General features: G+C 40.5%; 1 protein-coding gene across 6 annotated transcripts in view; it reads right to left on the bottom strand.

Annotated features, from left to right (window-relative positions):
- The window catches only part of PHKB (phosphorylase kinase regulatory subunit beta), a 154,655-nt gene that overhangs the window by 12,267 nt on the left and 115,005 nt on the right, over window positions 1-27,383 (bottom strand). For 4 of the 6 annotated variants that reach the window (XM_061594575.1, XM_061594576.1, XM_061594571.1 and 1 more), the window contains 6 exons: window positions 25,321-25,382; window positions 24,798-24,960; window positions 20,611-20,692; window positions 18,143-18,200; window positions 14,246-14,336; window positions 10,565-10,767 (listed from right to left, as the gene is read on the bottom strand). In XM_061594575.1, the coding sequence (XP_061450559.1) occupies window positions 10,565-10,767; window positions 14,246-14,336; window positions 18,143-18,200; window positions 20,611-20,692; window positions 24,798-24,960; window positions 25,321-25,382 (659 nt within the window). Of the gene's footprint in view, window positions 1-10,564; window positions 10,768-14,245; window positions 14,337-15,925; window positions 16,017-18,142; window positions 18,201-20,610; window positions 20,693-24,797; window positions 24,961-25,320; window positions 25,383-27,383 lie in introns of all 6 variants that reach the window. The other 2 variants (XM_061594572.1, XM_061594574.1) reach the window with 1 other exon arrangement.

Raw genomic sequence — 27,383 nt, 5'->3', positions numbered from 1 at the left:
TCACGTGTATGCCACTGTGAGGTCCATGATGGAAGAAAGGCAGGATAAATGTGTAAGAAAATAGTTTTAAAAAGATAATTAACTATGGTTTCCAATGTGTTTCAAGGTAACTCTTTATCAAGGAAATGTTTTCTAGTAAAACATATAACAAACAGTATCAAGCAAATACTGCAGTATCTTACCACTCTGTACATGGTACATGCAGTGCTCAACATTTAACAGCAATTACAATAAGCTGCTCACACAAATAAAAAACACAGCAGCATCAATACTCCAAGTATAACAGTTATATGGAAAATATCTATTCAGATATGATAAAATTCAAAACTTATTTAGCGTTCTCAATAAAAACAGCTTGGGACAAACATTTCTGCCGCAATGCACTGAATCAGACAAAAATGTGTTCAACTCAAAAGGGTCCTTTATCTCCAATATAGAGGAAAGATCTGTCAAGAAAGAGTCTTCTTAGAAAAGTAGCAGCATAAGCAAGTTTTATGGGTTATATCCAGTGTTAGTCCTACTCATCCATTGAAAACAATGGGCATGACTAACTTAGATTCATTAATTTCACTGGGTCTACTCTTAATATAACTTAGTTGGATACAACCCAATAATATGTGAATAGATATAAATATATATTTAAAAAGCTACATAGAGAAAAGTACAGGAGACACACCCAAAGTGATATTTTTCAGACAACTGTAAAAGTATATCGATGTAAGAAGGCAGCAATTTCCATTCTGACCTATATTTATCACAATCAGCACTGTTCTCCTCTGCTGCAGTTTGGTTTCCACCAAATATTATGTTATTTGTCTCGCTGTCCACTATTTAATTTAAGTTACGTGTGTTATGTAACTATTTACATAATGTACATTCCTCTCAATATAAAGGAAATGTCAAAATGTAAAAAGTTATTAATTACATATTGTTTGCAGACTTAAAAACGATGCAAATACCGAGCATATTTGCATAACTGATTTCTATTCCTGACCACAGATACAAACTGCCGCAATTTCCATGTTCTTCTACATTTTCATCGGAATTCTCTGACATCCCTAACTCTGAGCACTGAGGCTGTCTTCATGTGTCCGCCTGAGGATAGGATTGGCATTAAAAGGACATGGATGCCAAAAGGATAGATGCCAAAGGGAAGGGATGTTTGATTAATTTACCTGGTTCTAAGTGCAGAGGCTGCACTTAGTTTATTCCCATTATTTCTTTAGTTTAGTTTGGCCTGTCAGTTTGGAAGAGGGGAATGGCTGTATTCTTCACATTGCCCACAACTGATTGATTCATCTAGGGTGCAGGATGTGGGGTTCTTCAAATACATCAAACTGCAAATGCTTCCCAAATTGCCAGTGCCTGGACAGAGCAGTCTCTTAAGATGCAGTTCTCCTAGGAACTTGAGAGGATTGGCTGAGTCAAGGAAGCTGCTGAAGCCTCTGGAAAGTAGGTAAAGCTAAGCCTTCCTATGCTGCATTTGGTGACAGAGATTGCTCTTGGTGAACAGGACCACCAGAGCGTTCCCTGACACCAGCTATTGCAACCCCAACTCCCAAATATCTACCAGTTGAGAGGATCATGTGGAAGGATACACAGCTGGGAAAACTACACGAATTTCAGTAACTAACCTGTAAGTTATGTCACTTTAACAGCAGCATTTAAGCTTGTTGTCTGAGAAAAGAAAAACTCACAGAAATTCTCTTGTGCCTCAAGACACAATTAAATGCTCTGGAAGGTCTGCTCAGAGTATAACAGTGAGGGTCTGGCTGAAAAGTCTGATAACATGAAATCTGGCCAGCCAGCCAGCCATCTTTTGCACAATTCTCTGAAAAGCCATAAACTGCAAACAGAACATGCTGTTTACTTGGACTGCTTAATGGGCTATCTAAATTGCTTACAAAAGCTGGCACCTTGCCGTTAAAAGACAACACCATTTAAATTAAAATGAACTTGTCTGCTCAGTGGAGCTTATCTGGACCAAGTCACCTGACCCATGCTTTACCAATAATCATTAAAATGAGAGGTTTTGTTTACTGTTTAATTAGCCTCAACAGACATCTTAAAAATACATTTTGGAAAACAAGACATTGACATCTACACATTGTGTCTGTGGCCTTATGGCAAAATGCCAATCAAGCATCAACCAAAGAGCATCTCTGGCACACCATGATTTAAATGAACTGTGTTTTGTTACTGGTTAAAATTCTGAAATTATCTCAATTCAATTTGGTTTAGAATATGGGAAAGCTCCCCTACCCTCCCTAAAACTACTGGTTAAAATAAGCATTTCTACCACAGTTACATTATTAACTCTTCTTTATTTTTGTTGTAAACCGCCCAGAGAGCTTCGGCTATGGGGCAGTATACAAATGTGATAAAATGTAACAAATAATAATAATAATAATATTTTTGCAATGCAGTATTTGTACTGAAGACATAACTCTTATTTGTTGCTTTTAAGATGATAGAGATACCATTATCTGTATCCAGATAATGGAGGCCAGATTATTTGAAGCATCCCCTTCCATATGTACCTATCTGGACTTTAAGGTCATCTTCTGAGGCCCTTTTCTGGATTTCCTGTCAAATGAGGTGAGGCAGGCGACTACAAGAGAGGAGGCATTTTCTACAGTGGCTCCCATGTGGTAGAATGCCTTTCCCAGAGAGGTTTGCCTGGTATGCATGTTGCAATTTATTTCAGCACCAGGTGATTTATTCTTTCAAGCTTTTTAGTCTTTTAAGTTTTAAAAATGTGTTAGTGGTTTTAGATCCTGACATTGTTGCTATCCTCTGCTACTAGTTGTACTTGGTTTTGTTCTGTAGCTGTTTTATTTGTTTTAGATATTATACTATGCTTTAGTCTTGTATTATTTCTTCTTCTTTCACTGCTCCTTTGAAGACCACTAAGAGAACTCCATTTTGGACTGTAGTAAATAAAATAAAAAATAAAAGTCACATAGATCAAATCTTATTTCTGTACACTATTAACTAAAAAGTATCGATTGCATTACCCAGTACTCTGCTCAAGATGGAATTAAGGCTGGTGGAGTCCATAGACAGAAATAGTTTAGATACATGGGATGCTCACTTTGGGTAATTTTACCTCCTTTGTACTACATTACTTCCTGTTATGCCTTTAAGACCTTTTTAGCAGTCATTAGGCCATACCAAGAGCTATTAATACCTCATTAATAAATCATCCAGTAGTGTTCACGAGAGCTGAATGAACAGCATTGAAGTATACTGCAAGTAAAACTGCCTTATTTAACTTCATCCTTCAGAATGGTTTAAATCAGGTGTGGGCAGACTTCAGACTTGTAGGCTCTACTTTATTTTCAGCAAGAACCCCTGAGGTCCAATAACTGAAGCCAGATGTAAAGCAGGAGACAGAATGGGGGAGGGACACACAAACACATACATTTAGAATTAAAGAACAGGGTGCTTGTGAGCACATGCTCAGCCCAAGGGTTTGTTTTCAGCACCAGAAATGAGTGCTCAGTCCTTTCACCTCCAAAGCCACTCTCAGTCCCTACCCACCCAGCTTTCTTTGCTGCAGACTAATCTAAAGGGGTGACAGTGAGGAAGCCTTTCAACTGTTGCTACTGTTAAGCAATTGGGAAACAGGCATCCTTGTAGCTCTACTGCAAATCACCCGAAGATCTACCGCTAGATCCCAGGTCTACTTTCCGCCTGCCACTGCTTTAACTTAATAGCAAATGTGCCTAAGTATCAAATTCACTAATAGGCAAAAAACCTTGCGGTTTAAGAACGTACCTATAGCCCAAAGATATTTCTATCAAACTTCAAAAAGCAGGGAAATTGGGCAGCTATAGTGAATGCACCAGGGGAGCAGGGGACCTGACCTCCTCTCTGAGATTTGGGACTGCCCTACAAATCTGTCAAAATGCAAACAGAATTTGGGTTGGTCTTTCACAGTCCAATCCACTTCCTGTGTAGCTTGGAAGAATTTGGTAATATGTGCCTCTGAGCATATGGGGAGCGGTGGCAACACCTGCCATCTCCAAAGTTGGAAAATTACATTTTTGTATGTTTGTTAGTATTCTTCTTACTTGCTTCTTTTCGGTGTGACTACTGTTTCTACAGAGAATCTAACCTAGAAAATTATATTTCTCTCATTATTCAGCATAGAAATATGCGTCAAATTTATTTTTTCTTGGTCAATGTCATATGATGGTGAAGATAGCCTTTTGTGTTTCAAACTGGAGCTTATTATTATTATTATTATTATTATTATTACTACTATTATTATCATCTTTATTTATACCCCGCCCTTTTCCAAACTGGAACTCAAGGTGGCTTCCAGATAAAAATAAGTACATATCATTAAGAACCTATACAAATATAAAACATATAAACATGTAAAATCAGCATTAAAACAGGATTAAACTATTAAGATGTTAAAACCAATTAGATATACACTTAAAATACTGCAACCCAGTTTAGGAGCATACAAGTAAAACAATAACATACAGCATCCTCTTCAGTCACTACCCTTAAAGCCTTCAGTTCCAAAGGCCTGCCAGAAGAAAAGTCTTTAGCTGTCGGCGGAAGGACTGCACAGAGGAGGCCATTCTTGCCTCCCTAGGGAGGGAGTTCCAGAACCTGGGGCAGCCACCAAAAAGGCCCTTTCTCATGTCCCCACCAGTCGCACTTGTGAAGGTGTTGGGATCGTGAGAAGGGTCTCTCCTAAAGATCTCAGGGCCCAGGCAGGTTCATATAAGGAGATACGGTCTGACAAATAGCCTGGACCTAAGCTTATGCTCTATTTCTATCTTGGGCGCATTAAAAGTTGAATCTGAAACTGCAGTTAAATGTAAAATCAGACTGATTAAAATATGTTGCTACTTAAGCAATGATTCTAGCTGTTGGAAAGAACCAACTTGGCCTGCCCAAGCTGCATGTTTTCAGCCTGCTATGCTTAAACTACTCCACTTAAGGAAAGGTGGGCATGGTCAATTAAAAACATAGAGCACACCTAGAATTTGGCTAGAATATATTTCACCTTCCACTGTATTATCTTGTGCAAACTGAGACATTCCTCATGTCCATTGGAAACTATTCTGCAGAACAGTCAGTGCCATTATTCCACAGTTGTTTTTGGAGCTTTTTTTTAGCGTTGCAAAGTGTTGCTGTACATATTCATAGAAACAGAAGCAAAAGAGAATGATTTACTATAAGAAACTTCACTAAAATTGCAAAGTAAATCAAACATATTTAAAGTGACTCTCGTGGCTATATAATATGGCTCGGAAATGAGGAAACCATTTGTCATTAAGCATGTATTATGGTTTACAAAGTGCAAAGCAATGATGCATCCCATCCCTCCATCTCTCTCCCCTGATGCTCTTCCTGCCCTCAAACTGTCTTCTCAAGATTTAGTTGTAAGGGTCAACTGACTCCACTCTGGAAATAATAAAAAGGAACAAATTAAATATAATACCAAGAAAGACTAATAATAAACAGCAAAAACAAAAAGGGCAGCATTTACCTACAATCTGCAGACTATTCTTGGTCAATGGCACCTAAGTTAGCCAAATTAGATGATCATGGGGCACAATAAAGGCAGGTTCAGCTAGACATACCAGTGATATGTCAAAGGCCAAAATGCAGACGTGCTGAAGCAGTGTTTAATGGAATGACAGCACATTACTAAGAGAGGGATACAGCAAGGAGTCACCATTTCCAGCCTCAATTACAATTCTGTTCCCTGCCCTCACTGTCTATACAAAGCATTGTTGTGCTGATACAACAATCCAGAATCACATTGTTTGGGGAAAAAAACAGAAGAATAACCCTAACCCAACTAATCCCCCAACAGGGAGAAATCTCATTCACTGATGTATTCTCCACTTGCAGTCGCTCACATGAGATGTTTTAAATAGTGCAAAAACATGAGATGAAAAATGGCACATATTCCCCCTTTCCAACTCTTTAGAGGGATGCCCTGCAAAAAAAAAAAAAACTTGACTGACAGGTCATGGGTAGAGTACAGTTGATTAGAGGGCTTTACAGTAATGGGGCTGTCAGGATCTGGATCTATTTCAGCATGAAAACTGCACACAAATCAATAATGAGACACCAAATCTAATCATTATCAAGCCAGAATACTATTTCTGGGAGAAAGTTAATTTTGTTCACTGGAGTGGATGATAATGGTGAAATAAAGGAAATGGAATATATGGAATTAACCTAGGGATAAGGAAGGAGACTGGCATTCTCTCTCTCTCACACACACACACACACAAACACACAAATATAAAAATGGACTATTTAAATGTGGGAGAGAAAATAATTACAATTGCATTATAATCCCATTATTTATTTATTTAGGATATTTATATCTTGCCTGCCTTTGACCATGGAACTTATGGCTTCCAAAGGGTCCCCCATCCAGGAGCTGGCCAGACCTATTTAGCTTCCGCAGGATAGCCATATCATGTTCCTCAGACCATAGTTGTTGATATCTCTAATTTCCCACAAATATATACCATCCATAAAACATAATAATTATGTACTGGGCATACAATATCTTCCTGTTCTCTGATTGACTCAAATATTCTAAAAGTATTTTTAAATATTTTGCTTACTGGTTTTTTTTTTAAAAAAGGATACAAAATAAAAAATTAAGTAAAATAAAGCATTGGAGAGTAACCCCACCTTACATATTGTTACAAGGAAAGTGAGGGTGATGATTAAACAGCACATTCTTGTGAAAAGTAATTGGTACATTTCTGTTCAGGGTTGGAGACATAGGATCAGTACATTTTATCTATCCATTTAGTAGACCCCTTCAAACACATGCTGCCCCTAGTACATCACAACTCTTTGCAGAAGCCCTATTATCAAGTTGTCAAGAACAGAGTTGGCTAAAGTAAAATTGCAGAGGGAGTGAAATTAAAGCCTAGCTGAGCTTGGTATGCTCCCTGCAAACTGAAGACTTACTCCACCCACTCCTGCATCCCACTCCTAATTAACACCCAAGCAAGTACTCAGTATCTAAAAGCAGCTAAATAGCTTGTAAAAGGAAATGGTATACGCCCATTAACAGCAAATAATTAACCTGCACATGAGGAGGAGGCATATAACCAGTGTTGAAACAATTTCCAGAGGGGTAGTTGTTGTAGCAACAACAACAAAGATGCATGAAATATTATTATTTCCTTCTGACCTCACTGCTTACATTTTTTTTTAAAAAAAACTACTCTGCCAACTTAGTATAACACTTATTATGTCTGCTGAAGCAGACTGTATCCCATGACAGCTTATGCCCGGGGTAACCAATGTGATGTTCTAGGCACCATCCCAAACCATAGGAAGCTGCCTTATACTGAGTCAGATCACTGATCCATCTAGCTCAGTACTGTCAACACTGACTGGCAGCAGATGTCCAGAATTTCAGGTGGAAGTCTCTCCCAGCCATACCTGGAGATGCCAAGGATGGAACCTTGGATCTTCTGCATGCAAGGCACTAAGCTATGGCCTCTCCCCAATCCTGCTCATGCAGGCTGGGGTGATGACAGTTGCACTTAACAACATCTAGAGGTACCCGGTTGGCTACCACTGGCTTATGCTATAATAAATTTGTTAGTTTGTCCCAAAACTCTTTGTTGCTTTTAGCATCCAAAGTTAGCTTTTGTAAGGACAAAGGAAGCACAGAGGATTTCCACAGACTCCTACTTCCCAAAACAACATGGTGGAAAACATAATCATCAATGCATCCTAACAACAACTTTGAGTCAAAGGATAATGGTTATGAAGGCTGATTTGCTACTTTTCTCTTTATGAAACAGGATATCTGTCTAAGGATAACCAACGAGTTTGCAACTCAGCTGTGATTGCAGCCCCAAACTGGTAATAATTTAATTTCAGTGCTGGATAAAAATGCTTTGAGAAAATCAGGCCTAGTCATTGACATATTTAATTGAATGAAGAAATATCATGGAATTTAATTATGTTTTTAAAGGGAATAGATGTTTAAAAAGAGAGAAAAAGAACTTGTTATTGTAGAAACAAAATATTCTTGGCTGTATGCTGGACAGGTATAAGACACCAGTCATACAGAAATGAGAAAAAAAGCCAAAAGAAATTATTTAAAGACTATTTTTTCTCTAACTGAGAAACAAAGGCGTAGATTTTTAAAAAATTAAATTAGAATTAAGAATGTTTTGTATCCTGTATTTTTATGTATGTAAAACTGTAATGCTATTAGGCTTTAATTTACATTAGATTTAAGAGGGGAAGATGGCATTTTAGCAAAACCTGAACTTTTTTGGGAGAGAGAATAAGGTAGATATAAATTAATTGCATGAAGTCAGAGAAAGTTTCAATGGGGTACAGAATCTGAAAAAGAGACTATTATTTTATGGAAACAAATGTAAGTTCAGTCTGAGAAGGTAAACTAGTAATAAGGCAGAAACAACTAAGGGAAGAAAATACAGAATCATAAAAGCCTGAAAACCACTTTACAGCTTTGTTTAGGGCCATGTACAATGATGCATCAATGCAATGCTTTAACTGTGCCACTGACATCATGTGCTGCGTGCTCTTTGGAGTAGTCACAGACATCTCCCCTCTGGCTTGAATGCAGAAATGTGTGACATTCAAAGTGTCTTGGTAATAATATATCTTGCTAGATATGCATAGCTTTAACTGTGAGAGGCTGAAGGAGTAAAAAGACAATCTACAAATCACTCAGCTGGCTAAACTTCCATTGAAGCTAATGGAGAGGCACCAGTTTAAGCATATGTACACTGCCTTAAGTGGGCTGTGAGTATGGACTCTGTATGGAATTGGAACTGAATGGAACATCCCATTTCTAGTTATTATAGCAACTAATTTTGATCAAAAGATGAATGCAGATAGAGAAGACGCATTGCCTCTAGTTTCTACTACTTTTAGGAAACTAGAATAGCTAGATCCAGACCCCAGCTTTGCTAACCATAATTTATTGCCTTCTACTGTGTTGCTGGTGTTCCAGCATAGAGTTGTGACTGTGCAGTGCAACTGGGAAAACAACATAAGCATAACACTACATGAGAGCATAAATTATGCAGAATTTGCCACAGGGAACATCTGATGACAAAAAATGCCTGCCAGGTAAATTTGAGCTTTACCCATAAACAAGAGAAGTTGTTTCTTTACTGCTATGAAATCTTTTGATTGGTTGATTTATTTTCCTTAGGCTGACTCAACCTGAGGGCTCACAATGGGTAACAAAAACAATAGAAAACTGTTATTGAAATTATCCCATCCTTTGCTAATTTAGGCTGCAATCCAATACATGACTGCTCGGAAGTAAGCTCCACTGAGTTCAATGGGACTTACTCCCAGGTAAGTTTGTACTTGATTGGAGCCCTTGGTGTTAATTCTATACAGCCTGACCGACAAGCAAGTCCAAATGAACTAAGCAGGCCTTACTTCTGACTATACATACATAGGTCAACACCAAAGGTCAGTCAAAACAGATGAGTCTTTACAAAGCTTTAGATCAGAGCAAATCTGCACTGAGTAGCCCACAACTCCCCAACAGCTCCCCCAAATGCCTGTCTTCATATCCATGATGTCTGAGCCTGACACACAGATTTTGTTATTAAGAAGGTGTCCTCAGTGGATCTGAGAATATAATTAGGGCGGCCACTCAGTTCAAGAAATTAGCAAACTAATTGTATTAGTTTTAATTTATTAATCAATTGATTAAACCTGCATACATATGTATATGAGACCAGTTCTATCTACATAAGTTTTGTTTTCAGATTCTGGCAGCAGGCAACATTTGAGAAGAGGTTTTCCTTATTCTGTCACACACGGAAGAAACGCCTTTCTAAAATAGCACTCACCATCTGCAGTTTTTGTAAGTATTTGCATTAATCTTTTTTTTTTTTTTAAATACAATCTGCTAACTGATTAATCAGGGTAAAATTATACAGCCAAATCAACCTCTTTTGTGGTGGCCATCTTCACATTTCAGCTGTATTGCGGTTTGCTTCATCAAAAAGATTTCAATTGTTACAAGGTTGTAGCAGCCATTTGTAGAGCTTTTTGTTAACCATCTTGGATTTGGCTCCATAATAGTGAATACCCACTGCCCATTTCTTCTGGCACACCTTTCTCCAACCATTGTCCCCATGTAACTTCACGAATCTGTAACTTCACCTTTTCAGTATATTAGCCAATCCAAAATATTTTTTTAATTGATCCGAGTGGCTAGTTGCAATAGGATTCTTAGGAGGAAGTGAGCTGTAAGGCATATTGGGCCTAAGCCATTTTAGGGCTATAGATATTAGAACCAGATCCTGGAAGAGAACTGGCTCTGTACTCTGTTGCTGTTGACCATCAGCACACTGGCGTTATGTGCTCCAGCAGGCCACCTAAGTGGGGAAACAGATCATCACATTCTGAACCTCAATTCACTTATATTTATATTCTGAATTAATATTTTCTTCAAAGAGATTGTCTGTTTCGCTAGCATGTGCACTCCTATACACACAAAAGCCAAGTAGGATCCTCAGCCAAGAGAATAAGAGACGACTTTACTGACCCCACTCGTATCTTCAGCATGCCGTTAAATAATTCAGGGGAGTTGGAGATGATCCAGCCAATATGAATGACAAGTTCTTGCTGAAGAACAGCTTCCCTCTCATCCTGCAAATTACACTTGTTGTAGATGATGTCCTTAATTGCACCAGGAGACAAGGGATTAGATATAATTTCTTCTTCCTGGCCAAATGCCCCGAGAGTCACCTAGAGGAATTTATTAGCAGCAATTAGAACTACAACCTGAAACAGGAAAGCAATGAAGAATTCCTTAGTCATTATACCTCCTTGACTCAACTCTCCCTGTTTGCATCTGGGGTGGGTAAAGGGGAGGATAATTGGTGTAGTGATTTAAATTTACAGCTGATGGGTAAAAGGAGATTTACATGGCTCTGTTATTTTGCATTTTGTAATGAAAAGAAGCATGCGTATTCAGAAAGAAGCTTGATCTGTCCTGTTAATTTCTTATGATTAAAATTGGCCAGATATAGTAAAACAGAAAAATCTTTCTAGTTCACTTCTAGGGGAGCGGAAAGAAGGCAACCAACTTTCTCTATGGCCACCATTAGATCTGTACAGTTCATGGAATGCCATCCTCTAGCCTTCCATGTCCCCAGGCTCTTACTTAGCTATAAGCTTCCTGCAGATCCGGGGAAAGGTGGCATGGATGGGTCAGACTACAAACCAAGGGTTTAGGTTGTTCCAGCAGGGTGGGAGCATGGCATGGACGGGTCAGGCTACAATGATCCCCCACACTCAGCCAATATTTGTGCTTCTCCATTTTAACACAATGCTGTAATCTCCAATGTTAAGTTGTTTAGCAAGGCATCATGCTTCTGTAACTTTATTATCTATTTCTTCACATACACTTGGTGTCAGTGCAACCATAATGCTGCCCATCCCTTTAACAATGATTAATGGGCCGTGGGATCACATTCCCGTCAACCCCTCCATTTGTATAGATGAATTGCTATGCCCAGCTTTCTCTAAATGGCTAGCAAGGATCTCTGCACCATTAACGTAACAAGGTTAATGCTAACTGAGTTTCACTTCTAACCAGGAATTGAAAGTGAGGAGGGAGTCTGCAATCCTACTTGTCTGCTCCCTTAACCATTGCTAAGGCTCAGGCAGCATGACTGACTCTTGGACCCCAAGAAAAGGAAAAAGGAAGCAATCAAGATGCATACAGCTAAAGCAGATAACAAACAGCTCATGCTATGCAAGAACAGACTATAAAAATGATGACATCATGCACTTGTGATGGAAAAGCCCCCTATAACACTACACTGTCTTCTTGTAGGCCAGGCTGCTAGGATTACAATTACAGTTTTGTGAACAAGCCTGCTCAAGTGTTAATCTCTTTTCCTTTGGTGTATCTAGAAATTATTTGAGGTGCTTGGCAAATGGAAATGACACATCTCTTCCCAAAACATTTACTTTCCCCTTATCTTAATGGGCCACTTGTATTTTTGGCATGATAAAGTCCACAAAGTCTAGACTCCTTAAATTTATGAGGAAACATGGGTAGGAATATTGTGAAGAAAGTACTTTCAATACACTCGACCTTGTGAGTCTTGTTAACGCTGGCTGAGGTTAAATTTAGATCTTGGAATGGTTTGACCCACAGGAAGTTGATTAGACCACGATGCCAAGAGCTAAATCCCTAGAATGCTCTTTGAAAAAACCCTGGTTGTTGATGGACCAATGACAGTTTCCTGCTCATTCCTGAGGAACTGCTGTCACATCCTGTCCATCATCTTTGCCCAACAAATGGCTAAATTTTAGAACTAGTTCAGCCATGTACCACCGATGTAGAGGTAGTAGAAAAGTTTGAAGTCTTTTATTGTTCCTTAATTAGGTGCCTGCTCTCTTTGATATTATCCTTTCTTTGTATTATCAATCAATCAATCAATTTACTGTCCTACAATTCAAACGCTCTTGTAATGTTGCAAACTCTAAAACCCACTTAGTTGTTCAGTAACCATACTGCAGAGGAGTAGGTAGAAGAAAAGTTGGGAAGATTCCTTGTGTCAGAGACACTTGAGTTGTCAACCACCTTACTAGGCATATATCCTCCTGAAAAGCAACTCTGCAGGCAGTTCCTAGCTGGGAGCAGGTCTAGGGATCGGCCAAATAAAATTATTTGCGGCATGGCCCAGGGGTATGTCTTTACTGGAAGGCTCAAGACCCTGTGTTAAGGGGGTGGTTAAATCCTCTCAGGTGAGCGATTTGCATGACAGCATTACATGACATGCATGTGCTATAAGCATGCTGATTCTTATGCTACTGCTTTGCCCCAGAATAATATTCTCAGTTCTTTTTGTGTGTTCTTGTGGTCTGAGACATACAATGACATTGTCAAGTCTGCAAGAGGCTTTTAGCTAAAATTTAGACTACACTCAAAGCTACTTACTCTGGAAAGCTCCCATTTAGATGGTAAGTAACAGATGTGGAGATCATACAGCCGTATCAGCTTTTAAAGCTGTTATGCCATGAGGCAGGCAGAAAATGGTTCCATTTGGAATTTGGGAATAATTGTAGCTACCTGCTCTGCAGGTAGGAACTACAAAATGCACCTTAAAATGACTACTGCAGTAAATAATCACTTCTGTTTTACTCTAATTATCCTGGCATCTCCCATTCTTCCCTTCCATCTGCCATTGTGTTACTTCGGCTTCTTCTTGCTTTCTCTCCCCAACTTTTAACACTGAAACTGTAAGCACCACATAGCAAAGGCCTAACCTTTGGCTATGTACCTATACAAAGCCTTAGGTCGACTGACAGTGCTATATGCATAATGAGAAAATAATAATTCCTACAACAATATTTATGAAGAAAATGCCTCTCTCCTTTAAGACAGGCCCCACAAGGCCAGTACAACAGAAGGTTATCACCCTGCTTACCTGATATGTCCATGGCTAAGTCCTGATTTGAACCCAGGTATCCCAGAGACAAACAGAACCATTGTGAGCTGGATGACAGCTATGTGAAAACATTGTTCCCACCCTCAAAATCTGTTTATTTTTTAGGCTTGGGAACATCTGAAAAATAAACCTCCCCTATTTTATATGTTCCCTGAGACAAAAGAGGCCAGAAAGACAGCACAAGCTAAAAGGTGTGCTTTGCAAAAACGCAGGAAATGAACTGGCACTCCAGGGGAGGAACACAGAATAACTACCTTGAAATGTCACCACTTCCTGCCTTCAAGCACTAGGAAGAAGACAAGCCACTTGGAGGTGCCCCAGTGCTCACCTGAGAAATAAATCTCCTCTCCTTTTATGTCCCCTTTGAACTGAATAGCTCTAACCATTAGTTTTAACTGTTAATCACAACCACGCCTATTCCCAGCTACACCTGAAAAGTGTGTAGCCAAACTTGTTTCTCTTACTCACTTGAGCATATTCCTCCCTTCCCCCTTAACTACACTGAAGGAACAAGCTGCTTTGTCATGGTCTCTCCATGGGTAGATGGGGGAGATACAGTAAGGAAGCAAAAACCAATTTGCTAACCACTGTTAGCAGAGAACCAGCACGACGCTTGCACTGCCCCTATGAAAAGGTTTTACAGAGTAGCAATGATCTAGATTGGATTCAACTAATTTTTTAAAAGCCGGATCTCTCTCTTTTAACAGCATACTGTACAAGAGCCTTTGCCTGATTAACAATTCTGAAAAATACAGACTTACCTGTTTGCCCTGAACTAAAACATTAGTAATAGATGGTGCAAGGCTGTCCACTAGTTTACATAAAAGACTTGCTGCGAAGCGGACAACAGACCTGAGGGCAGAAAACAGAGCAATCCTGCTGGATATCAAATACTAGTTTAATGAATTCAAGAATCTGATTTTTTTTTTTGCGATATCTGATCAATCCCCAAAACTAAACACTTAAATATGTATATTGTACTTGAGATTTCTGGCTGTAAATGATCTTTTTTGGGGAGAGGCTAAATTTTGAATTTTTTAACCACTGAGGCAAGCACACTCTAATGACTATGTTGGGAACACAGTTTGAATTCATTAAACACCATATACATTATAAGACATTGCTGTTCCTTTCTCTGACATTGTAACAAGACGACTTGATAAAATTATGTAAGCAACGAAAGAATTATTGCTTTCGACCTCCTTGACAATTTGCATTCAGTAAAAATTCTCTCATAGATGGGTTTTTGGATTTTCTGAATAGCATTAAGCATTTCAACCAAATTGCATTATTCCATTCTTGCAAAGGAAATCAAAGTGTTTTCACATTTCTCAAGAAGGTTCTTGAGAAGAAAGTTTGATGTTGTAAGGGAAAGTTACAGGGCATGCAAAACACATCTAACATCACTTGACAATCTCCTGGTTTGAAAATAAACAGAACATACTCCACTCATATCATATGTTGATAATGAATTTCAGTGGTCATGTCTAGGTAACCACTTGCCAAAGACAGTAGTTTTAGATAGTAGATTCAGATGATCTATACTTATGGCGATAAGCTAATCATATGTAAGCTTACTTTCCCATTAATGAAAGAGATATTATGGAGCCGGCCAAGACATGATGAACATTACTGATGACCAGATGATCATGTGATCAGTGCATTCAGAGCATGAAAACCATCATATTAACCCAAGGCTTTTAATCATTGCTTCTCAGAATGAACAAAATGCACTTCTACAAAGAGACAAAATACATGCCCAGCATCCCCCTGCGATTTATCTCCTGCTGGACTATACCATCTGTTGGCTGAAACAAAACTCGGTACTTCTGAAACTAGGTAGAACCTTCTCCTTTACATGTCACTGAAGTATATGGAAGGAGCTCTTTCTTTCTTTTTAGTGTGGGGGAGAATGAAAATAGTCAATCCCACACCTGAAATGGTACCATTCAGCAGAAGATAAATCACATGGGACTTCTTCAGCAGACGCAGAGGGAACAGTATAACTGTCTATGTATCTGTGTGGATGTACCTAAGCTGTGAAAATGAGAATCATGTAAAGTGCTGGGTTTAAAAATGGGCTGCAGTTTTTAAGAGTGATTGGTATGAACACAACTACCTTTTCTACAAAAGAAAGCCAAATGTAGCGTTATTTCCATTTTCTGAATGCAGTAGAACTGGATGTTTCACATTGTCTAATACAGGATTTGTAACTGCAACAATCATTTATCACAAGAGTTAATGAATGAGTGTGTGATATTCTGCTAAGGGAGCACAAAATCCATCAACCAAATTGATGCTGACTTCCGTGACGATGGGTGCACACACTCTTTGAAATCAAGAGCAAAGCATTTGGAAAAGAAAAACAACACCATAACATCAAAATGCAAATAAGCCAGCACATCTCAAGCAGTGCTGTTTCAAGCCTCTGTGCACTTTACCTGCTTTGCATGGACTACCAAAGTTGTAATATGGGGGGCTAAAGAGGAAGCCAATTTCTGAATGTATACCGCACTGCAGCGTAGCACCAACCTAGATATGGCATATGACAATTATGAAAGAGGAATTCAAAAGAGGAATTCATTTCCACATTTATTTGGTACAAAATATGCCCAGTACTCCAGGTACTTCACAGAGCTAGTTAGGCATATCTGGGGCGGGGGGCACTGGTGTCTTGAAAATCTAAAGTTGAAACACCCACTGGTCATGTAGAACTAATCATGTAGTTCTTTGGAAGTCCTTTTTCAGACAGCTTGTTAGGGAATGAAATACTGCAAGATTCAATGATGGCCACTAGTTTAGACAGCTTTTTAGACAAGCACAGGGATGACAGGCCACAATAGCTAAATGGGACTCCATGTAAAGATATATTATCTGTCTAGATCTCAGATGCTGCAGACAAACAAGAGACAGTGGCTGCCACCTTCATGCTCTCTTTGGGAGCACCCAGAGAAATATGGCTGGCCGCTGTTGTATGCAGAACGCTGAACCAGATACATCCAGCAAAGCCATTCTTATTATCCTGGCCACTGTCTGGATTACTGAGGGCATCTCCCTTTTATTCCCTCCCTAGACAGAAACAGTTTTCCCAGAGAAGATTGCTAGACTTCCTCTCTTGCATAGCTGGAAGGGGAGAGATGGGAAGTATTAGAGGAGCTTGTTCAACAGTATGTATATACTGCCTTCAAGTCGATTCCGACTTATGGCGACCCTATGAATAGGGTTTTCATGAGGCTGAGAGGCAGTGACTGGCCCAAGATCACCCAGTGAGCTTCATGGCTATGTGGGGATTCGAACTCTGGTCTCCCAGGTCATAGTCCAACACCTTATCAACATCAACAGACTGATGGCCAAAGTGGGGGAAACCATGCACAGTACTGTACAATTCTAAAGATGTTGGGGTGAAGCAATGACATGGAACGCAGGGCATCAAAGAGATCATAACCAGATAGGAAGTGCAGATGATACAGATGGATCTTCAAAATAATATATATTTTTAAAAGCTTAGCAAATGCCATTTTAACAGGTCACTAGTTTCCAGAGTGAAAATATTGGGTCCCATCAAATTCATAACATCTACACTGTGGTCATCAAGAGGGTTTTTAATTGACTATTAATGCAATATTTCATAGTTACTTTCCCTCCTTTTTTACTTAACTAGTACTCAACTCTACAATGTGATTTCTTCTATAGGTGCTATCACAGCTCAGTTCTGGTATCTGTTTTTCAATACCAGCCCTCATTTCTGAATAACATGAAGAGGAGATGAATGCATCCTCCACAGATGCAGAGTACACTTAGCACTGAATAACTTTAGAGAATCCTCAAGCATCAGGGATTAAGGGGATGGGACTCCAGATGAGAGGCAGAACTTAAGACTCCACCTTCCTTTTTCTACAAACTAAGCACTAATTGATACAGCCAGCACATGAACAAAACACATTATTAAAATGCATGCATTGGAAACCCCCCATGTAGTGCTTGTTGGCTTAAATTGCAGAAAACTAGACTTTAAAATATGTAGCATGTGTAATGAGACACAAAAAACTACAAGATTCAAGCAGAACCAAATAAAAAGGTGAAAAATCACAAGGGGCTAGCAGAGAATTTATTTTAAAAAGCCCAACATAGTTCCACTTGTATATATTCTACACCTTCATCAGGTGTCAAATCAAAGCGAGAAAACAAACTGAGAATCTCTGGTAATACTTTAGGAGAAAAAAATGAACGACTTACCGCAGATCTTGCAGTGTGTTTTCTCACTTTGATTTGACCTCTGATGAAGGCTGAGATTATATACAGGCCAAAACGCGTTGGGCTTTTTTAATAAATAAATTCTGTGCCAGCATGTTGCAATTTTTCACCTTTTTATTAGCATGTTTAGGAGCCGCTATAAGTTATGCTCATCCTTCAAGTGGGGTGGGTAGGACTTGTTCCTTTTAAATATATTGTCAGATGAGTATTTTAGTTTTTGTTTATTGCTGTTTTTATCCGATTTCAATGTCTTTGTTATTTTATTCTTACTGTGTTAGTTGCTTTGAGACACTTGAGTGCAAAAAATGTGGTTAATAAATATAATTAATAATAATGATAGCATAGACTTCAAAAATTACAGTGAGACAATAGTAACACAAAGTTGAAGGATACCATATACAAACCAGAGCTTTCTGCTGCCAGCTTTTTGATAGATCCTTTCAATTTGATCAGAGATCGTACCTAATTCACACACAGAATGAAAAAGGGGGTGGGGGAGAGAAGGTGGAGGAGTTATACGGCAGCTGTATAATGAGTTTGATCTATATTGTAAGCTCATTTTACCTTGTATAGGCAGTGCTGCCAATTACGCCTGCAATAGGACGTGCCTGATGGACCCCACTTTCCTGTCCATGTGTGTGCAAGTGTGCAAACATACTGTATGTGTGTATAGATGCTTTACCGGCATACTTTATGGGTTTCTGGCAGAAAACAACAGGATAGCACCAGGTTTCCCTCTGGAATTTTAACCTACAGTGATTGTCCTTGTAATCTATAAGCTAACACATAGTTATGTAGTTGGACTCCAGCTGAGTAGCAACCAATATTAAATATTTGTACTGGGACTTTGTGCAATGCAGGCTTGTGGTTGTTTTGTGATATTGCACTTGCAGAGCAACAGTTCAGCCTCTTTCTAAGCCCTTATTTGTAAAGCTTCTTAGAACTGGGTCACAAAGGTCATTTTGATTGTACTTGTTAGAGAAGCTAAGAATGGAGTAAACCAGCTGGACTGAGTTAACACGATGGCTAAGAATCCCAGTGCAGATTTTTACTATAACCCAACTGCCAAATTTCACTAGCAGTTTTGAGTAGTTATATAATATTACTTATGTTGGTTTTTGTTTTTATAAAAAAAGTATAGGCTTCCTGTAACACAACGGGGAGGGGGGAGAAATCTATTGGTGCAAAAATTGTACCAAATTTTAAGGCTAAACTACGGTAATGCGTTCTGTGTGGGGCTGCATTTAAAAACAGTCTGAAAACTCTAGCTGCTTCAAAATGTAGCTGCCAGAGTCCAGATGGGTGGATGGCAGTCAGATCCCACAATGCCTGTATTATACCAGCTGCACTGGCTTCAGTGCATGTCCAGTCCCAATATAAAGTGCTGGTTTTAACCTTTAAATACCTAAACTGTTGGGTCCCAAGTGATTTGATGGATGGCCTGTGCATGTACCATCTTGCTCACACACTGAGCTCATGCACGGAGAACTCAATCAGAGACCCTCTTGGTGTGTCCATACCCCAGGTTTATGAGGTTGGCAACCATGAGAGAAAGGGCCTTTTCTGTGATGACTCAACACCTTTGGAACTCCTTCCCAGTAGAACTGAAGCTGGTAGCTACACTTCAGACGTTTTGGGCTTGTTGTTGTTATGTGCCTTCAAGTCGATTACGACTTATGGTGACCCTATGAATCAGCAACCTCCAGTAGCATGTCATGAACCACCCTGTTCAGATCTTGTAAGTTCAGGTCTGTGGCTTCCTTTATGGAATTAATTCATCTCTTGTTTGGTCTTCCTCTTTTTCTACTCACTTCTGTTTTTCCCAGCATTATTGTCTTTTCTAGTGAATCATGTCTTCTCATTTTGTGTGTCCAAAGACTCATTTGTTTCGATTGGCCTTCCATGAGTAATTTTTCTAAGCCACTCACTGGGCGGAGGTTAGAATATTATTATGTTATTGGATTTCTGAATCTGTTTTATTTATTTTTTTGTAATATTGTTTTTTCTATATAAGTAGTTTTATTGTTGCAAACTGCTTTGCCCAGAAAAGTGGCATATAAAACAAAACAAAAGAAAAAGATCTTTCTTAAATTATGAGTAAGGCAAAGTAAATATGAAATGGCCATTGACTACATTTTTGATACAAAGATTTTGGTGGCAATCAATTTATGTTTTTCTTTAGCAATATGAGGAAGGTCATCATGATGTAATCAAGTATCTCTGGACATTGGGAAGGAATTCCCCTCCTTAATCCCAAGGAAGCATTTTAAATGGACGTGACATAGATCCAAAAGCTTCAGTAAGTTCAGTATAAGCATTTTATTTGTCAAACAATATGTACATGTGCAACACATCTGAAAAAACTGTTATCAGCATTTTGTTTTGCAAAATGATTGTTACGTTCTAAAGAAAGAGAACTTTAATTCACTGGAGGGAGGGAGGATGCACCTGTGCCTTGATCGCTCTCTCTTTCTGCACCTGAATGGGGTACACCCCTCTTTTTAAAACTCTATTAAGCTTCCAGCAAAAACATTCAGATGATACATTTATACAGGAAAGCAACATGCAGATTCTACATAAGTTCAATCATACACAACCTTCCTTCCAGCTTCACCTTACCAGAGCAGATGAAACCTATTTCTCCCTCAAACTGCATGCTAAGAATTATAAACAGGCAAACATATGGCATGCAAACTATTTAAAAGAGTTATGCATTTAACGGTTCATTCCGCTCTACAGTGTACAAATGCATGTTTCCCATTTTAAACTGAAAATGCTTTAATGGAGAGGAAAATAGCAACACAACTTGCAGTGTGTACAGCGATATTCATGTTCATCTATAAACATGCAAAATTGCCTTCTGCAATCATACCTTCCTTGGTGATGAAATTTGGGCCTTCTCTTTTGAGCAAAATGTTCAGCAGAATTGCTTGGCTTGCTAGGCAATTGCAGTCCTGACAAGGAATAGCCATAAAATATAAATCAATAGCAAGGAAATGCCAAATGTTACAAGTTTAAAAAGAAAATGGACCATTGGTCTCAGCTGAAGGGTGATTTTCCTATGAGTACGGACATCACAACGGGTTTTAGCTCCACCTATCGTGCGAAGGCAAGAATGTCTTTGAAGTCAAGACTAGGGGCGTCAGGCCCCTCCCACTCTCCAGTTCATTCGCAGCGAGTCTAAGGAGAAATATCTAAAAAAACAAGAACAAGGCCAACCTGCCTGGCAGCAGGAAAATAGTACTATGCATAGTAACATGACTCCAACATAGCGGTATAACAGAACTAGAAGTCTTGACTTCACTCTTAAATTTAAATAATAGCGTAACAGTAACATATAATACATTTGAAAATATATAGTCATCCTCCAACTGGGAGGGTCGTGATGTCCGTCCTCATAGGAAAATCACCCTTCAGGTGAGACCAATGGTCCATTTTCCCTATGAGTCCGGCCATCACAACGGGATGTACCACAGCAGCCCATACAGGGAGGGACCACCCACGTGTTAATCCTCATTAAGAACCTGTTGCAACACTCGTCTGCCGAAAGATGCGTCAGCAGAGGCATAACGATCAATTTTATAATGTCTTATTAACGAGTGTGGGGTAGACCAGACTGCAGCCCTACAAATATCGGCAACAGGAGCATTAGTGGCAAAAGCAGCCGAAGTGGCAGCTGACCTGGTAGAATGAGCCGTTATACTAGCTGGAACTGACAGATTCAGAGACTCATATGCTAAAGTAATACATGCCCTTAACCAACGGGATAAAGTAGGATTGGAAACTTTATGCCCCATAGACCTTGGATGAAAGGATACAAACAGAGACTCCGTTCTTCGAATCTCTTGGGTCCTAGACAGGTAGGTCTTGAGAGCCCTCCGGACATCTAACGAATGCCAAGCCTTTTCAAGAGGATGGGTAGGATTCGGGCAAAAGGAAGGCAAAACAATGTCCTGGTTGCAATGAAAAACTGAATCGACCTTGGGACGGAAGGAAGGATCAGTCTTCAGCACAACAGAGTCCTTATGGAAGACGCAGAGGTGTCGAGCGGAAGACAATGCGCCCAACTCTGAAACGCGTCTGGCAGATGTGATTGCAATCAGAAACAAGACCTTGAAGGACTGTATACGTAGGGGCACAGTCCTGATGGGTTCAAACGGAGGGCGTTGCAAAGCCTGCAGAACTTTCGGCAAACTCCATGAGGGGAACCGATGGACAACAGCCGGAGAGCGTAGGGTGACTCCCCTCAAAAAACGTTTGATGAACGGATGTGAGGAAATATGATCTCCAGGAGAGGACACTGAGAGAATGGACGACAGAGTGGACGCATGTCGACGTAGAGTATTGGGTCGAAGTCCCATCATAAAGCCGTTGTGGAGAAACTGGAGCACCTGATGCACAGTGGCCTGGGATGGATCATGGTGGTGGGACTGACACCACTTGGAGAAAGCCACCCAGGTATGTTGATAAATACGAGTGGTAGATGGTCTTCTCGAGGCCAAAATAATATCAATCACAGCGTCAGACAGTCCAGCTGACCTCAAATGTCCCCGTTCAAACGCCACGCTGTTAGATTGAGCCAAGTAGGGTCCTGGTGCAGTACTGGACCCTGGGATAGAAGGTCTGGCCTGACTGGAAGTGTCCAAGGATCCATCATTGACATTGCCAGAAGATCTGAGAACCACGGTCGGCGTGGCCAAAATGGTGCTATCAGAACCAGCTGTGCCCTTTCGGTTCGCGCCTTCCTCAAGGTTTTGGCTAACAATGGTATGGGAGGAAAGGCGTACAATAGACCGTCTGGCCACGGTGTTGTCAGAGCATCCACTGCTTCTGCTGTTGAGTCCAGGTATCGGGCAAAGTACCTGGGAAGCTGGCAATTGCGACTGGAAGCAAACAGGTCGACTGAGAGGGCGCCGAACCGACACTGGAGACGATGGAAAATGGATGGATGAAGTTTCCATTCTCCCGGAAAGACCTGTTGTCTGCTGAGCCAGTCTGCTGTCACATTCCAAATCCCTCTGAGATGTTCTGCTTTCAGGGATTGTAGATGTTGTTCTGCCCAGACAAAGATGAGGGAGGCTAAGTCCTGCAGAGGACGAGACCTGGTGGTCTCGGAAAGGCGGGAAATTTGAATTCAAAAAATGGCGCCCGGAAAAAAGAGCGCGGAGAGAGAAGGAGCAATGGTGGCCGTCTGGAAGCGAACTGGGGGAAGGGCTGCCCAGCACAGTCTCGCAGGAGGAGCCGCGGGGCCGAAAGACGCACTAGCGGCTCTAAAAAAAAACCCCCAGGAGGGAAGAGACAGTAGGGGAAATGCGGCAGCCACCGCAGAGGGAGCCGCTGTCGCCGTCTGCAAAGCCCTTCGCGGTGGGGTGAGCTGAGGTAAAAGCGCTAATGAGGGAGCCGCATACAGTCTCGCAGGTTAATGAAAGAGCTGCAGCCACAGGTTTCAGTGGGGCGAGAACGGACCCGGGCAGGCTAAAACGGGTGACGGGGTAACGGCGGGAGCCGCAGCCGCAAGCTCCCGCTGAGATCGGAAAAACCGCAGCCGCGGTCTTCCGAGAGAGTCACGGAGCGCGGGGAAAAGGGAAGCGCAGAGCCCAAGAGAGAAAGAAAAACGAAAGGACGAGGAGGATCCGCAGCCGCGGTCTCTCTAGGGGTGGGGAGTAATCCAATAGGGGAAACAAACTGCCCGGGCAAGGTAAAAAGGTTCCCCAAGAGAAGTCCCCAAAAATCGGATACAGTTAAAAGCAGTTAAACACAAGACAGAGGGAAGGAGGACACTTGGAGACACACAGGAGACAATACCTCCGCCCTGTCAAACAAACACACGAACAAAACACCAAAAGAACTTAGCTAAACGCTACGCTATATAGATCTCAATCTTGTTCGTACGAAAGGCAAGAATGAACTGGAGAGTGGGAGGGGCCTGACGCCCCTAGTCTTGACTTCAAAGACATTCTTGCCTTCGCACGATAGGTGGAGCTAAAACCTGTTGTGATGGCCGGACTCATAGGGAAAACATTGATTTTCATTTTTCATACACAAAAACAGGTGCATTTAAGGAGGCCACCTCTTCTGAAATTTCAGCCCTCAGTCTCTTTTCCTATGATGGTAATGAAAGTTCACAGAACAAGACTCGGACTATATGAAGTAATGCTACCTTGAAAGCTTCTAGATATATATACAACAAACTGAGAAAAATAAGTTAGTAAGTCATCACTGCAAGGCAGTCTGAATGGTAAACGTTCCTCTGTGGCTCTAAACCAGCCTCCCCCAACCTGATGTCCTACAGATGTTTTGGATTACAACCCCCATCAACTCTAGCCAGCATGGTCAAAGGCCAAGAAATGATAGGAGTTGTAGTCCAACACATTGAGAGAGCAGCAGGTTGGAAAATGTTGTTCTTAATCCTTGAATTATGGATGAGGATTTCCAACGTTTATGAAATATTATCATTTTAGGTTTATTTGTTACAATTGGTTTTAGTATTTTATTGTTGTAAGTCGCTTTGGGGAGGAAAGCAACATTATCATCATCATCATGAAATGAAACATGACAATGATGGACTTCCATCCAGGGAGAATGAAATGTTGGATACTCCTAATAATAGACTCTATTCCTGACGTTACAGTTCCTTAGAGGAACCTCTAAAATGCTTATGGTAAGACAAGCTAAATACCCAATTTGGAGACCAGTGCATCAGGTAGGGTTAAATTCTATGGGTTGCATCCAATGCCAGTCATGCTCAGAGTATACCCACTGAAATTAATGGACATGACTAACGTAGGTCCTTTCAGTGGGTTTACTCTGAGTAAAATGTAGTTGGATACAACCCTATATTTCCCCCCATAGTATCACCACCTTCCATATTTTCTACCTGTTTTGACAAAAAGGTGATGTTTGGGAATATTTCATGAACATGCCTGCTTGTTTAGATTAGATAAAATAGACTGAATAATATGTATATATGTGTGCCTACCTGTTTAAAGAACTCATATTTAGATAGTTGCATGCCTCAAGAGAAAAACACAGATGGTTCATGCTTCTCTATATACTTACATTCAGTTTCTGGAGAATCTCGTAAGTCGGCCTATTTTTCCATTCATGAGCATTAATATCTGGCTGTTGTTCCAATTCTCTCAAGTTTGGTGTGCTGGTTTGTCTCTTGACTTTTGAATGTTTTGGAAGATCAAGCTCCTCAAAACTCTTAAATTCTGGAGACCTGCAGGAAAAAAAGTACTGAAGTCTCCAAAATCCAGTGCACACCTTAATGATCCACCTTTGTAATCTGATTATGGAGAAGGGCCATAGTACATCTGCTTTGCATGCAGAAGGTCCCAAATTCAATCCGCGACATCAGCCCAGAAACCCCTGCCTGAAACCCTGGAGAGCCACTGCCAGTTAGTATAGACAATACTGAGCTAGATGGACCAGTCATCTGACTGAGTAAAAGGCACCTTCATATATTTACATACATATATTCATATCATACATAGATTTTGAGCCGGTAGGGAATTCTGAAAGGTATTTTGGGATGCTATAGGTTAATATTTTGCTGTAATGTAATATCAAGTGTACATACTCATCTGTTTCACTGATTCTTAAGAAATCCAGTTGTTCAACCACTGCTCCAGAAATTAATGTCTGAAATGAAGGAGAGGAAGGGGAGAGAAATAATAAAAGTTAATAATGCTATTTTACTGTCCTTGTACATAGAGATGTGGAGGCCCAGAAAATAACAACAGAAAATTAGGGGGGGATGGGGGGGGCGAGTTCATTTTTTTCCTAAGTCCTTTTTGTTTTTTTTCTGAAAAATTGGAGGGGAAATTGGGGGGGGAAGTTCCCTTGAATTTTTCCATCCCCCCCCACTGGTCCAATACACCTCTACGTGTACAGTCCAGAAAGAGTAAACTAAGTGGGATATATAGAAGCTATTCCTTCCCACTAAAACACTTTAAAAAATACACTAATAAATGTTCCCACCTTCAGACAGAGGCCAGATTGTTCCAGGTGAGACAAGGGAGACACAGCTTTAAGTTTCCTGATATTTTAAGTGCCATTGGCAGGGAGATGAAATAGGGCAGATGTGCCTAAGAGCTACCCAGCTCATGTCCATTCAGAGGAGATATATAATGAGGAATGGTCAGCAATATCACTTATTTTCCGGTCCCCATTCTATCCACTTGAAACCAGCAGATACATGAACATTGTACTTTGCTGTGGATGTGGGTCAGTTACTGGTTAATACAGCACAAAAGTATGTTTTTGCCACCTATGCTCACTAGCCTTGGAAGTGAGAGCATGCCTGCCTTCTTCCAGGAATTAGGGTCACTTGGACCATGTATAGCACCCTGTTCCTTTGTTACAATTTTCCAGCTGAGGGTGCTTTGGAGTAAAGCTTTTAAGAAGTAAGTGGGGAGGAGAATCTGCGAGCCTCAAAGGGGGGGGGATCTCCTTAACAGGCCTCAGGGGCTTAAAGGACCCAAGAGAGGGGACTGGGAACTATTCCCACAGAAGGTTGGAAAAGGAGACCAACGCTCAAAGTACGTTGACATCTTTACTGGTGAACTAGTCAACAGGTGAATGGTGTTAATCTATGCTGTATCACTCCTGTCCCTGCTCTGGGGGTGCTAAACTATTTTGGACATTGGTACTTTTGCACTTAAATTGTGGCCCTGGATATCCCAGAGTAGCGCACAGTTCTGCTCGGTGATCCATTCACCTCACTCAGGGCACAAACCAAAAAGTCGCTGAAGCCTTTTAATGCATGTTAAAGAAGTTGGGAACCTGAAGAGTCTTCTAGCAGCACTTCAGTATATACAAACTGATACAAATTATACAAACAAATTATACAAACAAATTCTTTTAGTAGCAGATTCCATGGGTTATATTCTTGGAAACAGGATATGCATGCTGGAAGGGCTTTGCACTGCTGCAGTTGGTTCCCCCAAGCAACAAGTCTTCCAGGAACATATACCCTCAGCACGTGGGCATAAATCATACGTTGCCCACCAGAATATCAGTGCTGTTACAGGTCACAGGGTAGCTAAGATGTCTTCCTTTAACTCAGAGGTTCTTCAAAAATGTGTTAACACCATCCGTCATAGTGTCATGCTCTTTCTCCCCATATAGTAAGAGAGGGCTGTGAAACGCGACTGTTCTCCCATTCTGTGTGTGTCTTGGGGAGTGGGGGCAGACAACAGGGGAAGCCTTAAACATCACTGCAATGACTATCCCTCAGCTTGCCTATTCTGCCATGACTCATGGATCATGATGGCTGTAATAGATCAATGCACAGCTCTCTCAACCCAAGTCCTAATAATGGGGGACCAGTTGAATTCTCTTCTAGGCTTTTGCAGGGGAGAAGTGAAGACACAAGGAATAAAATAGAAAAAACTTGAAGTCTCAAAAATTTCAGGGGCTTCACAAAGATGTTATTTCCTACATGAAGACAGGAAAGTCTAATCCCTTCTCTTAGTTGTTAGACATTTGCTTTTGGCGCCAAACCAAGATGGGCACTATCCAGGACACTGATTGATCTCCAGATGCCTCTAGGAAAATGCCTCCATATTTTTTTGTTCTTCTAACAACATGCTGTGTTACAGATGGTAAAGAATACATTTAAGACTTTACCAGGCTTTTGTT

This window comes from Rhineura floridana, chromosome 13 (genome assembly GCF_030035675.1).
Source record: "Rhineura floridana isolate rRhiFlo1 chromosome 13, rRhiFlo1.hap2, whole genome shotgun sequence".
NCBI classification, from domain to species: domain Eukaryota; kingdom Metazoa; phylum Chordata; class Lepidosauria; order Squamata; family Rhineuridae; genus Rhineura; species Rhineura floridana.
Note: the sequence above shows the minus strand (reverse complement) of the source record. Positions and strands in the feature narration are given on the sequence as shown.